At 52.1% G+C, this 13486-nt stretch overlaps 1 protein-coding gene across 1 annotated transcript; it reads left to right on the top strand.

The window, feature by feature from the left end:
* Positions 1-1037: 1037 nt before the first annotated feature.
* On the top strand, positions 1038-5925 carry RMI2 (RecQ mediated genome instability 2). The gene is made up of 2 exons (XM_043560526.1): positions 1038-1916; positions 4706-5925. The coding sequence occupies exons 1-2, from the start codon at positions 1598-1600 to the stop codon at positions 4852-4854; spliced, it is 468 nt and encodes a 155-aa protein (XP_043416461.1). The 5' UTR covers positions 1038-1597; the 3' UTR covers positions 4855-5925.
* The last annotated feature ends 7561 nt before the right edge of the window (positions 5926-13486 follow it).

The raw sequence follows: 13486 nt of genomic DNA, 5'->3' as shown, positions 1-13486 counted from the left end.
CCCCTCACAGGCCTGTCATTGGCCTGAACCTCCTTTTTGTCTCCTGAGAAACGAGCGTAAGGAATGAGGTTATGTGGGTACAGCCTCGTTTATGCCCACTCCTGCCTTTGCACTCTGTATCCCAGCCATTCTGAAATGCTGGCAGTGTTTCCATTGCTTCCTGCTGTCTCCTCTCTGAGCCCTGCACGTGTAGTGCCTGCTGCCTAGGGGCCTTTCCCTTTACCCCAGCTCCCTTTACCATCACTTCTCTGGCGTTCAGGTGCCCAGGGGAAGGCACTGGGGACCCACCAGACAGGAAGGGTTGGATTCTCTATTGGCTAATGTGCCTGCTCCCTTCTCAGCCCAGCAGCCTGGTTGTATTACAGCTCAGCGTGGAGGTGTAGAGGCCACGATCCCACAGAGGCTACAAGCAGAGAGGCCAAGGGCAAGTCACATAGCTTTCATGAGTCTGTTTCCTTATCTGTGTAGAACACAGTCTTTACAGGGTGTGGGAGTCCATGGGACTCTCCCTGCAAAGCTCAGTGCATCTTAACTGCTTTAGAAAGATCGAGCTCTTGCTGAATATACAGTACCCTCTGGACTGCAGGAGCCCTGGGAGTACAAAGTCTCCTAAGGATTAGTCTTGACTTTAAGGATTTGCCTGGTTAAGGATTTGTGGATTTTGCTCACTGGGGACCTACCCTTTTTTAGGGAGGAATTCCATTTCTAAGAATTTATCTGAAACGCGTACAAAGATTCAGCTCTAAGTAGGCTCACAGTAGTGAGTTTACACAATGACAAGTTGGAAATGGTCTTAAAGTCCAACTGTAGAATACTGGTTAAACAGGTGGTCTGACAAATGAAACATCATGAAGTCATTCGCGAGGCCGCAAAGGGTATTTGTTGATATGGGGAAATGTCATTATTAAGTGAAAAAATACAGAAAACATTATTTGTAGGTCCAACATATGGATGCTAATACACCCAAAAGTTAACAGTGGATATCTCGAAGTGATTTTTACAATTTTTTTTATTATTCCAGATTTTCTTCTGCAAGTTTTCCACAATGTTCATTTATTTTGTGACCAACGTATTTTAAGTTTTAAATTATTGTTGTTAAAATATCATGAACATAGTAATAAAAGTGTCACTTTTGCCAGCTGTCCCTGTCCCTCTTCCCAGCCTTCTCTCGTGACTCGATTCTTTATCACTCCCAATAAACATGGCCTCATCATGCTACTATTCCTTCCAGGATTAACTAGTATTGCTTAACTTCAGAGTAATCCTACCACGCAAGGTGATGTAAAGATGAAAACATTCTCGGGTGACAGGCATAGACATCAAGTTTTGAGATGCGTCGAAACAAGAAGCTGTTTACCTCCCTCCAAGTATTTATTCTCTTGTGATTCGCTTCATCCCTCCACCCACCTGCTTGGGACGTTTATTTACTTGACGTACGCATGCGCACTCCTGGAGACCGGTGGAGGCCGCCGGGCTGGGAAGCCCCGCCTCCCGACGCCGAGGATTGCTCCGTTCCGCCAGAACACCCCCTGATTGGTGGCCACGGCCCCGGCCCCGCTGCCTATCAAAGTTGGCGGGAAAGCGGAGGTAGGGAAGCATGGCGGCGGCGGCGGCGGCGGCTGTGGGGGCAGCGGACTCCTTCGCCCGCGGCGGCCCAGCGGCTGTACGGCTGCCGCGGTCGCCGCCGCTCAAGGTGCTGGCCGAGCAGCTGCGGCGCGACGCGGAGGGCGGCCCGGGCGCGTGGCGGCTGTCGCGGGCGGCGGCGGGCCGCGAGCCGCTGGAGCTGGTGACCGTGTGGATGCAGGGCTCGGTGCTGGCGGCGGGCGGCGGCGAGGCGCGGCTGCGGGACCCGAGCGGGGCCTTCGTGGTGCGCGGCCTAGAGCGGGTCCCGCGCGGGCGGCCCTGCCTGGCCCCAGGTAACGGCAAGACTGGAACGCGGGGCGGGTCCCGGTGGTGGGCCGCTGGGGGCGGGGCCTGGCCGGTCCCCCGCCCCGCCCCCTCCCCCCACCCCCGCAGTCAAGCTGACCTGCTGGTAACCTTCGCCGGCACCCGGCGTAGACGCTCGGATCCAGGGACTCCCCTAGTCGGAATCTGCGGTGGAGGGACCGCCGGCGTCAGTGTTTGTAACAAGGCCCTTGCCCACAGGTGATTTTTCTCCCCCATCAGGTTTTGGAAAACCCTGTACCGGGCAGCCTCTGTTCATCCCTAAAGTTTAGACTCTTGGAGAGCTTTCTGCTGCGCCTCCTTCGCGCAACTGCCTTAGGCTGTAGTTCTTTAACGTTTGCCTCTTAAATCAGCTCAAACACACCCCGAAGGCTTGTTCGGACTCATATCTGGCCTCCACCCTCCGAGCTTTTAAACGTCTGGGTGAGGCTGAGAATTTGCATTTCTTTCTTTTTTTTTTTTTTTTTTAATTTGTTTATTTTTGAGAGAGCGCGCTAGCGGGGGGGCGGGGCGGGCAGAGAGTGAAGGAGACACAGAATCCGAAGCGGACTCCAGGCCCTGGGCTGTCAGCACAGAGCCTGAGGCGGGGCTCGAACTCAGAACAGATCCGGACCCGAGCCTGAGTCGGATGCTTAACCTTAACCGACAGAACCCCCGCCCCCGCGACTGAGAATTTGCACTTCTAACTAGCTCCCAGGTGTTGCCGATATGGATGGCCTTGGGGCCACACTCCTGAGAACCAGTAGGCCTGACGACTGGAGGGCCAGGATGGGTCTTTTGGACCACTTTATCTTTATACTTAGGTTGAATTCTTGGCTCTGCTCTTTTCTAGCTGAGCTGCCCGGAGTGCTTAACCTTTCTGGATCTGTCCTGCCTTTGTCAAAAAGGGGCCTGTTGTGTGGATCCAGTTAAAAAAAAAAAAAAAAAAAAAAAGAGGAAGGCCTTACCGTGGTGCCTGGCTCATGGTGAGGTTTCAAAAAAATGCGATTATTGTTACTATGAAGTGCTCCTTTTCCCTTCTCCCCTCACCTGACCTTGCCCCATCCTTCAGACTCGTTCTGCCCTCCTCGCTGTAGCATTACTCTAGCACAGGGTCAGCAAACTACAGGCTGCTGCCTCTTCAGAGGGCTGTGAGCTGAAAATGCTTGGGCTTTTTTTTTTTTTTTTTTTTTTTTTTTTAGCATTTTCAGACGGGAAAACAATCAGAAGGTTTCACGACATGTGACAAGTATAAGAAATGGAATTGTGTGGAGGCTGGAGCTTTGTTTGAGAAAAACAGTCTTGGCACCAGCAGGGTGGGTGTGGTTGTGAAGAGGAAGTGGCTGGAGAGAGTCTGGAGTAGAAGCCATCGAAGGGGTCCAGGGCGGAGGATGAAGGCCTGATGGAAAGGAGGGGGCGGGCATGGTGGCGAAGAGTAAGGAGACCGTGGAGAGACGCCGCTGGAAGGGGAGAGGAGGGGGGTGTGGGTAGAATGAACACTACGAACCGGATTGTCTCAACTCAGGGGGAGAGGGCTCACACCAGTGAGCTCGTCCACTTAGTTGTGTGTTCCTTCGTGTAGATTTCCTCTTAACCTCCCCTGGTTGGGATCTGCTTGGGCATGGTCGTCTTGCCTCGGGTCTTCAGTCATTCTTTTTCTGAGGGTTCTGTGACTCCCAGCGCGTTAGAATTATGCAGAGGGTATCGGCAAAGTGTAGTTTTAGAACTGGCCCCTGTCCCCGAGGGTCCCCACATGGCTCGCTCCGGTGGCATCTGGAGGTGGGTTCAGAGAAACCTAAACCCATCGTGCAAGGGGTAGAAACCCAGAGAGGCAGGCGTCTGCTTGCCGGGCTTCCTTCAGCCAGAGCCCTGGGGCCTGCCTGCAAACTCAGAAGCCCTGCGATCAAAGCAGCCTCGCAGGGGCACGCGTTGGGGGCTGGCAGAGAGCCTGCCCTTCCTGCTGTGTTTGGGGTTTTTTACACAATTGAGGTGTGTGTGGTTCGGACTGGCCAAGTTTTGCTTTCAAGGAGAGCCACTTCCCCCAAGGGAATGGGAAGAGTTGTGGTTCATATGTCATTCGATCGTCCCGATGGCGACCCACTCTCTTGTTCATTTGCTCTCTTGTTGATTTGCTGGGATGTGCCCAGCCGGTGGCAGGGATTGGTCCTGGGCAGTTGGAACAACAGGGTGGCACGGAAGGGTACTGCGGCCGGCTGAGCTCTTCTGGCATCATCGGACCGTTGGATTTACTTTGTGGCTGTCGGGGCGGTGTCTTTGCAGAAAGAGGACTGGACTGGCCCTGTGCACGGAGAACAGCCACATACCCTGTAGCGTTTGGGCAAGAAACAGACATAAGAGAAAAGCTGGGTGGGGGAGGGGAGGGTTGCCCCTGCCTCAGAACATCCTGGGATGGGAGTCTCTTCCATCCTTTGGGTGTAATTGTTTTTGCGCGTGATGGTAGCTCGCTTGAATTTTGTTACAACATTTTTAACCCAGGAGCCAAAGAAGATACAGGTGTCATCGTCCACGTTAAATGTTGAACTTACTGTCTATGTATGTATATATGTATGTAAATAGATATACATCTATTGTCTATGTGTATATTAGATCGATCGATCACTGACTGCCTTGGCATTTTGATTTCTACTCTCCCCCCCCCACCTTTTTTTGTCTCTAATTCGCCTCTCTGATAAAATTAAGCTCTCTGAAGGACGGGGGGGGGGGGGTCTCCGTTTTGTGTTTGTATCAGTGTGAACATCACCATGGGCTTTTCTTCTTCCAGGAAAGTATGTAATGGTGATGGGAGTGGTCCAGGCATGCAGCCCTGAGCCCTGCCTTCAGGCCGTGAAGATGACGGATCTTTCCGACAACCCCATCCATGAAAGCATGTGGGAACTGGAAGTGGAGGATTTACACAGGAATATTCCTTAGATGACATTGGAACCAGTGCTAAAAACAGCAGAAATCCTGAAACAATTTAGGTTCCGACACCATGTGGATTTCACCGGTACCGTCCTATGTCTATTTCTTAAACGTTTCTCAAAGAGCTTAGCTTCGGTTGACCAAGGACTCCGGAGGTAGGATTTCTAAACGCTGGGACACTCCACTTGGCCCTCGTGCTCCTTGCTTTGACGACTGTTTGCAGATGAAAAGCAGATGTGTGCTCTGTTTTTGTTTTTTTGCTTTTGTTCCCTTTTGGTTTGCGTGTGCTAATTCCCTTTAAAGCCCGCAGAAATCTCATGTTACATTTTCCACATTTTACGAGTGCTGATAACTTTTTCTGTTGCTGCTGTGACCCTGTTTTTACGATGCAGAATCTGAATGTCACTCCTTGCCGGTGGTGATTTAATTGTGGTTGTGGGCAGGGAAACAGACTTCCGGAAATGGGAATGACCTCGTGGCCCGCCTCTTCTCCCATCGACAACTTCCATATCCAGTTTGCAAGTCAGACAGCGTTTTCCTGCTGTGGACACCAGCAGCCTCTCAGAGACAGTAGACGGTTCTCGTCTCTGAACCATGTAAGGTACATTCCTTGGAGATATGGATGGTAACACCTGTCATTCTTCCTCACTTGGAGATGTTGAAACACTCGGAAAGTTTCTTGTTGAAACTAAAATCAAGGTTGAGAATGACTTTTAGGCATTAACTAAACTTCTGCATCATAACTTTTAGTGAGACACCGTAAGGGAGCGACCTTCTGGTGTGGAAGCTTCCCCTGCCCCCCCCATTCTCAGTTTTATTGAGATATAATTGACATACAGCACTGTAGAAGTGTAAGGTGCACAGCATGATGATTTTAGAGTTCTTACGTTTTCTGGATGGAATGACTTTCTCACGATCAAATTCAGTGTGGGTTTCTGCTCTCTGCTACTTACCATGCCTTATTTTTCCTGAGATTGTAAATATCAAGGGAGTCAGATGATATTCCCACGTTGCTGTAGAGTTTTGTTGGACTATGGATCATCTACCACTAATAAATTATATTCTGTATCTTTTAAAAAATGGACTGTTTTGGGGGTTCCTAGCTGGCTCCGTCAGTAGCTCATGCGACTCTTTGATGACCCACAATGATATTACTAACTAAAGTCCGTAGTTGACAGTAGGGGTCTCTCTTTGTGGCAGGCAGTTCTGCAAGTTTTACAAAAGCATAATATCACTTGTCTACCATGATAGTATCATACGGAATAGTTTCACCACCCGGAAAAACCTCTGTCCCACCTTCTGACCCTTCCCCCTCCCTCAACCCCTGGCAACCACGGATCTTTCTACCGTCTCCATAGTTTGCCTTCTCCATAATGTCCCAGTTAGTTGGAATCCTACAGTATGTCGTACTTTCAGACCGGCCTCTTTCGCTTAGCAAAACGCATCTAAGGTTCCTCCGTGCGTTTTTGTAACTTGCTTGCTCATTTCTCTTGATCGTCGAATAACACTCCCTCGTATAGATGTATCCTGGTTTGTTTACTTGTTTATTGAAGGACATTTGTCTGGTTCCAGTTTTTGGTGGTTATTAATGGAGCTGCTATAAACATTCATGTGCAGGTTTTGCGTGGACACAAGTTTTCAGTTCGCTGGGGTAAATGCCTGGGGTCATACGTGAGCCCGTGTTCGCCTTGTGAGAAACCGCCAGACTGTCTCAGTCCTATGTGGCTGCTATAACAAAATGCCATAGATGGGCGGGGGTGGGGGGGGGCGGCGGTGGCAGGGGCTTAAAAACAACGGAAATCTATTGTTGACAGTTCTGGAAGCTGGGAAGTCCAAGATTAAGGTGCCAGCAGAATCAGGGTACTGTTTCCTGTTCCTAGATGGCTGTCCTCATGTGGCACAAGGGGTGAGGGAGCTCTCGGGGCCTCTTTTATCAGGGCGTAATACCTTCATGAGGGCTCGCTCTTGGACCTCCTCACCTCCCAAAGACCCCACCTCCAAATACCATCACACTGGGGGTTAGGTTCTAGCACACGAATTTGACGGAGGGGATGCATATTCAGTCTACTGCCCTGTCTTCCAGAGTGACTGCCCCACTTTGCCTTTCCATCGGCCACGTCCACGTCCACGAGCCCCTGTTATCCCATATCCGCACCAGCATTCGGTGTTGTCCGCGTTTGGGATTTCCTATGGTTTTCAACTTGGGGTTTTTTCCCTGATATTTTATGGATTTTTTTTTTTTTTAACTTCTAAAGGTAGGGCAAATTGGAAAGTACATGTTTTTATCACTGATCTGGACTCGTGGACTGCTTGAAGCTTGTGTCAGGCCAGGTTCTGTTCAAAGTTTGGGGATTTTTCAGGCAATGTTGCCGAGCTCCGTCACGAACTTTGCGGCGGAGAGACCTGAACGTGAGTCGTTCGTGTGCCATTAAACTTGCTGTGTGACAGTGAGCACGTTATCTGACGTCTCTGTGCTTTAGTCTCCTCATCTATAAAATGCAGATCTTACCCAGCTCCTGGCACGGACAAGAGGAATGAAAGAAGAAGCACAAATAAATCACTTGTTCGTGCACCTGGCACATGGCAGGCACCAAAATGATCGTTTCTGGGAGGAATTTGTGAGTTCTTAACTTACATCCAACAACTGCCTTTAGAGAAATGTTTTTTTAAGAATAATTTTAGGTTTATAGAAAAATTGTAGAGACGGTACCAAGAGTTTCCATATACCCAGCCAGTCGCCTTTATTATTAACATCTTATGTTAGCGTGGTATGTTTGTTACATTTAATGCACCAACAGTGAGATGCTCTTATTTAAAACAATTTTTTTTTTTTAAGGTTTATTTATTTTTTAGAGAGGGAAAGAGCGTGATCTGGGTAAGGGCAGAGAGAGAGGGAGACACAGAATCCACAGCAGGCTCCAGGCTCCAGGCTCCGAGCTGCCAGCACAGAGCGCAAGGCCGGGCTCGAACTCACAAACCGTGAGATCATGACCTGAGCTGAAGTCGGACGCCCAACCGGCTGAGCCACCCGGGTGCCCCGAGCTGCCATTATTAACTAAAGTCTGTACTTTATTCAGACTTCCTTTGTTTCCCCCCACCCCCGCCCCAATGGCCTTTTTCTGTTCCAGGATCCCATCCCGGATACCCCCTTGTATTTAGCTGTCAACATCTCCTTAGGGCTCCTCTTGGCTGGCACTGTTGGCCAGCTTTGATTAGATGGACACTTAATCCTGACCTGGTCCATGGGATCTCTGCTCTAGGATTCTCAGCCTAAAACTGAATTTCACAGTTGTCCTGGGTTCCCCTGAGAGCCCTTGCACCAGGCTACGCGACATAGAAGTCTGCACTCCCGAGCTTTCCCCTTCTCTGAAGTCTGCTTTCTGCTCAAAAACTGACCGGGCCTGCCGAGAACCTTGTCCACCATATCCTGCCTCGTTTGCCCTCCCCTAACTTTTTGGTAAATAATGCCCTATTGAAAAAGGCCCATTAGCCCGATAGTGTTGCCTGGGCAATGACCTGTGTCAGGAGTGTGGGAGGCGGCCCCCGGAGGTGCCGGTGTTTTTCCGACAGTCCCCGGAGGCTGCTGGTGGCTTTCCAGGGGCTCACGGTGCTGGAAGTGTGCCGCCCCAGCAGGCTAGCCGGGCTCCGGTGGTTCTCCTGAATATTAATAGCTCTCACTGTTTCGGCTGGCGTTTCCGCCTTGACATCACTAAATGAAAACGCAGCTCGGTTGGGGGTTTTAGTTTTCTGGTGCCAAATCACAGTTGGTTTATCAGCAAGCACCCACCCCACCCCCCGCCACTTCCCCGCCAGACAAGGGCAGGCTGTGTGCTCCGGGCCGCCCAGCTTCCCTTTTGAAATTGGCTCTTTTCTAAGAACTGAAAATAAGCACCCTAGGCCGTGACTTCACTTTTCTTGGAACTGCTTTACATTAGAAGAAGAAAAAAAAAAAAAAAAGCAACCTTCATTTAGCTGGTTTTGGATCGCTGAGTTCCCTAGTCATTTCTTCTGTATATTCTTGTAAAGCTGAAGCTTTACCGCAAAATTCTGCATCAGGTGAAGCAGGAAGGGAAAGCAGTGACCCCGTGAAATGGTCGAGCGTTTTGTGTCCTGGCCTGTTCGTGCATGATTTGACGCTGGAGGAGAGGAGGAGCTGGGGCATCGCACTGTGGGGTCACATTCAGATCCCCAGGCTCTCAGGCATGACTGCTGTGGCCCTGAGACATGTCAGGCCACCAAAGGGGCTGGGGCTGCTGTTGCTAAACCTCAGGCCACAGTCCAAACTCACCCGACAGCTGCCCGTTTGCAAGGGTAAGGAGAAAAAATGCACTTGCAGCCACAGTGACCTACATTTAGCAGGCATTTTGGAACCCATTCAAGAAGGCGTCTTCAAGGAGCCCCTGCCTGCTTAGGGGAAGGGAGAGAGTGGCTTAGCCCCACTCGGGTTGCAGGCCCGGTTCTGGCCTTTCCTGTCTGACCTTGGGCTTGGAGGTCAGTCTCCGAAGTCGGGATGGGTCTTCCCTCAGACGGGATGCGACCCTCGATGCACGTCCGTGGGAACCGGCGTGGGTGTGCCTTCTCACTGGGGATCTCGGGCACATACAGTGTTCTGAAATCAACTGTTAGTATCTCTGTTCCCATCGGAGAAGCCTCCAGTGATGCGATCGTGGCTTACTTATCTCTGCCCCGTGCAGGGCCTTGCGAAACCCACACGGGCTGTCGGTAAATGTGGGGGGAATGGCTGGTTTTTAGGGGGGAAGACTGAGGAAATCCACAGGGAACGGTGCTTTGGAAATCCACACGGAACCACACTTTTCAAATGAAAGGAGCCCCCACAGGCCGTGCGTCACTAAAAGCACCCTTTGAATCAAGCACCCTGGGTAATTTGTAACCAGCCTGAGAGTGCTTGCTAAAATGTTTGAGAGCGTTCTGAAGTGCAAACAGGGACAAGTTGATTAAGAAAGAAAGGCTGGAGGAAAAGACAAGAGAGCCGGTTGAGCCCTCGCCTCCCCCCACGACAATTTATGCAGTTTGGGCAGAGTCTGAAATTTTAGTCCTGTGAGAATCAGTGAACATGTCTTGATAAAAAATGCAAATTCAACCAAGAATTACATGCCAGGGACCGGGCTAGAACATTTACCCTGTTACTTCATTTTATTGTGTCAATGCCTCTGGGACGTTCTTCCTCCCCAACCCCCAAAGGGATGCGGTCCTTTGCCCAAGCGCATCTGGCCAGCAGGCTGTGGCAGAGACAGGTGTCAGGCCAGGTGATGTCCCACGCTGTAGGGGAGGTGGCCAGGGCCTTCAGTGAGAGACAGGATCGCTCTTTCCGGAGAAGGTCCCGGGACCCACTCTGGGAGCTCCTGCTCTTTCCACTTAGGTGCTAGCTCCCCCTGCTGGCCGGCCACAGACACTGCTGCCCTGTGCCGTCAGAAATGGGATGACCGCCAGAGACCGGAATGAAAAGCCACAGAAGGAAGCCGAGGAATAAAGTGGGGCCGTGAGACGCTCCACAGCTGTCCGCCCTGGGAGTTTCGCCCATAATGGCCAAGCCATATGGGGTCTGGGGGATGGGGGGTGGTGTTGGATGGGCTCCGATGGTTCTGCTTTTGAAGCCCCCACTGCCTAGTAACTGGGTGGCCCTGGGCAAGTGGCCTCACTTCTCTGAGCCCTGTTTCTGTCATAGGTACAGAATGGATGGCTTGGGATCAGAGAAGTGAAGTAGCTTGTCCACCGGGCTGTGAACTGGAATCCAGGGATTCGTAGCAGGTGCGCAAAAAAATGTTCACCTCACTGCTCTACGGCCAAGTACTTACTGGGCACCCGCTGGGTTCGAGGCTCTGGGGACACACACACAGTGACAAGAAGCACCGTTATCCTCTCATGTTTTACATGTGTGACTTCCCACCCTGCCTCCCTTCTCCCCCTTCTAGCTCAAGAAACTTCTGTGATTACGTTAGGCTCACCAGGCTCTCCTCCCCCATCGCAAGGCCCTTAACCTAATCACATCTACAAAGTCTGCAAAGGTCGCGTTCACAGGTTTCGGGGATTAGGATACGGACATCTGGGGGAGGCCTTCTGCCTGCCGGGTCTGCCCTCTGCCCCCGCAAAGTGCACGACTTGCCGAATGCAAAGGTGCATTCACCTGGTCCCGGGGCCCTACATCTCTGAGTCTCCTCATCGAAATCTTCTGAGTGTGGTGTGGGCGGTCCTTGGGTGTAATCCATCCCGAGCGCCTCTCCCCGGTGACCCGTGGGGCCCAGGAAACAACTCAGCCCCCAAACTGCATGGATGGCAACCCAGAGGGCCTGCATTCTGGTTGTGCCCCTGATCGCGGGGACCAGAGACGTGATCGAGGCAAGAACGATGAAGAAGAAGACAGAAACAAGGAACAGGCACTAGCCCGTGGAAGTACCAAACCACTAGGCTTCCCTCCCCCCTGGGCAAATAGGAAAAGGAAAGGAGCTTCTCAGCAGGCTCTGTTCCCACCTGTGTCCATGGAGGAAAAAGCAGAAGCGGGAATTTTCATCAAATAGGTGGTTCCTGTTTTGGAAAGTCACTCAGACCCAGGCCCCTGCCCTGAGGTCTTCCGGTGCACGGCTGTGCCGCCCTCGGGTACAGAGACCGTCCCCCTGTACCCCCCCCCTCCAGCCTGGGCGTCCTGCGCGGAGACCTCAGGACTGTGGCCCCTGGCTGATTATCAGCCCCACCTGGGCGACGTGGAGCCTCATCCCTACCCGCCTGTTTAATTAGAACTCGTGTGGGCGGGGCTGAGGAAAACCTAAGCATCTAGAAAGCGCTCTGGGTGAGTTTGGTAACCGGCCTGGTGTTGCGTGTCCGTGCAGATCTTCTGGCCCGGAGCCCCTGGTGGGGGTCAGAGCTGCTGTGGTGCTGGTTGAGCGCTGAGTCCTTGGCCTCCTCAGGCGGGGACCCTGGAGTCCAGAGGCAGGGCAAGTAAAAAACTCAGAAACTCCTTGGACCAGGACTGGGGGGGGGGGGGCACTCGTCCCCCAGCTTCCCCGAGGAGGAGGAGCGGAGGATGGGGCAAACTCCCACCGGGGACCTGGGCTGGACCACCTACTTCTCCCTCCCGGGCGCCCCGGACCATCCTCGGTGCTGGGCTGCTGCAAGATTGTCTGTCGTAAGGTCGTGACATCAGGTCTCCTTTTATATTTTCTTATTTATTTTTTAAAGGTTTATCTTTGAGACAGCGCCAGCGGGGGAGGGACAGAGAGACACACACACAAAATGCCCCGCAGGCTCCAGGCTGTCAGCCCAGAGCCCTACACGGGGTTCGAACCCACGAGCGGGGAGATCCTGACCTGAGCCGAAGTCAGACGCTTCATCGACTGAGCCCCGCAGGCGCCCCTCAGGTCTCCCTTTTAAAAAGTCCGTTTGGAGGAAACCATTAGGGGAGCGGTGGTACCCGCGGTATGGGAATGGCCTGGGGTCGGGCAGCCTGCCTGCTTTGACTTGACCTAGAACAGAGCTGCCCAGTCCGGTATAGTAGCCGCTCACCTCGTGAGGCTGTTGAGCCCTGAAAGGCACCTTCTGCCACTGATAGGGTTGCCCAATTTAGTAAACAGAAACACGGGCCCCCTCCCGTCCTTTCAGTGTGGGCTGTGCATGGTGACTTCCTTCCAAAGAGGTCCTTGTGGAGAACGTGGGCTGGGAGGGTAGCTCTACAAGGAGAAGCCTGACCAGGTGGCCAAGGCGAACGTCAGTCGTGCGAAGTCCCGTTGATAGTGGGGTATGCCCTTTGGTAGGATGTGATGAGAAGGGCACCTTCCCTCCCCGATCTCGCTCCCCACGGCTACCCTCCACCGTGAGAAAAACACGAGATCAGTCCTACTTGATGGACATTTGACAAAGTCCCTGACCGGTACTCCTCAGAACTGTCCAGGTCCTCAAAATCAAGGAATGCCTGAGAAATTGTCACAGCCAGAGGGGGAGCTGGGTTGACCTGTGTTGACCGATACCACAGCCACGTGTGACTTTTGAAATGGGGGTCGGGGGGCCGCCTAAGGAGACCGGACAGCTCCATGTACGGTGGGATCTTGCAACAGAAAGAATGCGGGACGAGAGGAGGTCCCAGTGGGGTGTGCACTTGAGTTAATAACTTTTTAAGTTTATTTTTGAGAGAGAAACGGCGTGAGCTGGAGAGGGGCAGAGAGAGAGAGAGGCACAGAATCTGAAGCAGGATCAAGGCTCTGAGCTAGGTTTTGGTTTTTTTTTTTTTAATCTTTTTTGATGTTTATTTTAGAGATAAGGAGCGTGAGTGGGGGAGCGGCAGCGAGAGAGAGAGAGAGAGAGAGAGAGAGAGAGAGAGAGAGAGGCACAGAATCCGATGTAGGCCCCAGCGAGCTGTCAGCACAGAGCCTGCCTCGGGGCTCAAACTTACAAACTGCCAGATCCTGACTGAGCCAAAGTTGAAAGCTTAACCAATTGAGCCACCCAGGCGCCCCATAGTTAATGACATTTTTACAGCGGTCTATTGTTGGCAACGAATGTACCATACTGGGGCGCCTGGGTGGCTTAGTCGGTTGAGCTTCTCTCTCTTTTTTTTTTTTTTTTTCCATGTTTATTTTTGAGAGAGAGAGTTGGCGTGAGAGGAGGGCAGAGAGAGAGAGGGAGACACAGA

Source organism: Prionailurus bengalensis, chromosome E3 (genome assembly GCF_016509475.1).
Source record: "Prionailurus bengalensis isolate Pbe53 chromosome E3, Fcat_Pben_1.1_paternal_pri, whole genome shotgun sequence".
Taxonomy (NCBI): Eukaryota; Metazoa; Chordata; class Mammalia; order Carnivora; family Felidae; genus Prionailurus; species Prionailurus bengalensis.
The sequence above is the reverse complement of the archived record's forward strand: the minus strand, read 5'-3'. Positions and strand labels throughout refer to the sequence as shown.

Coding starts and splice junctions, on each gene's coding strand:
- RMI2 (XM_043560526.1), top strand. CDS start 1,598: ATGGCGGCGGCGGCGGCGGCGGCTGTGGGGGCAGCGGACTCCTTCGCC. Junction 1,917..4,705: donor GCGGCCCTGCCTGGCCCCAG/GTAACGGCAAGA, acceptor TTCTTCTTCCAG/GAAAGTATGTAATGGTGATG.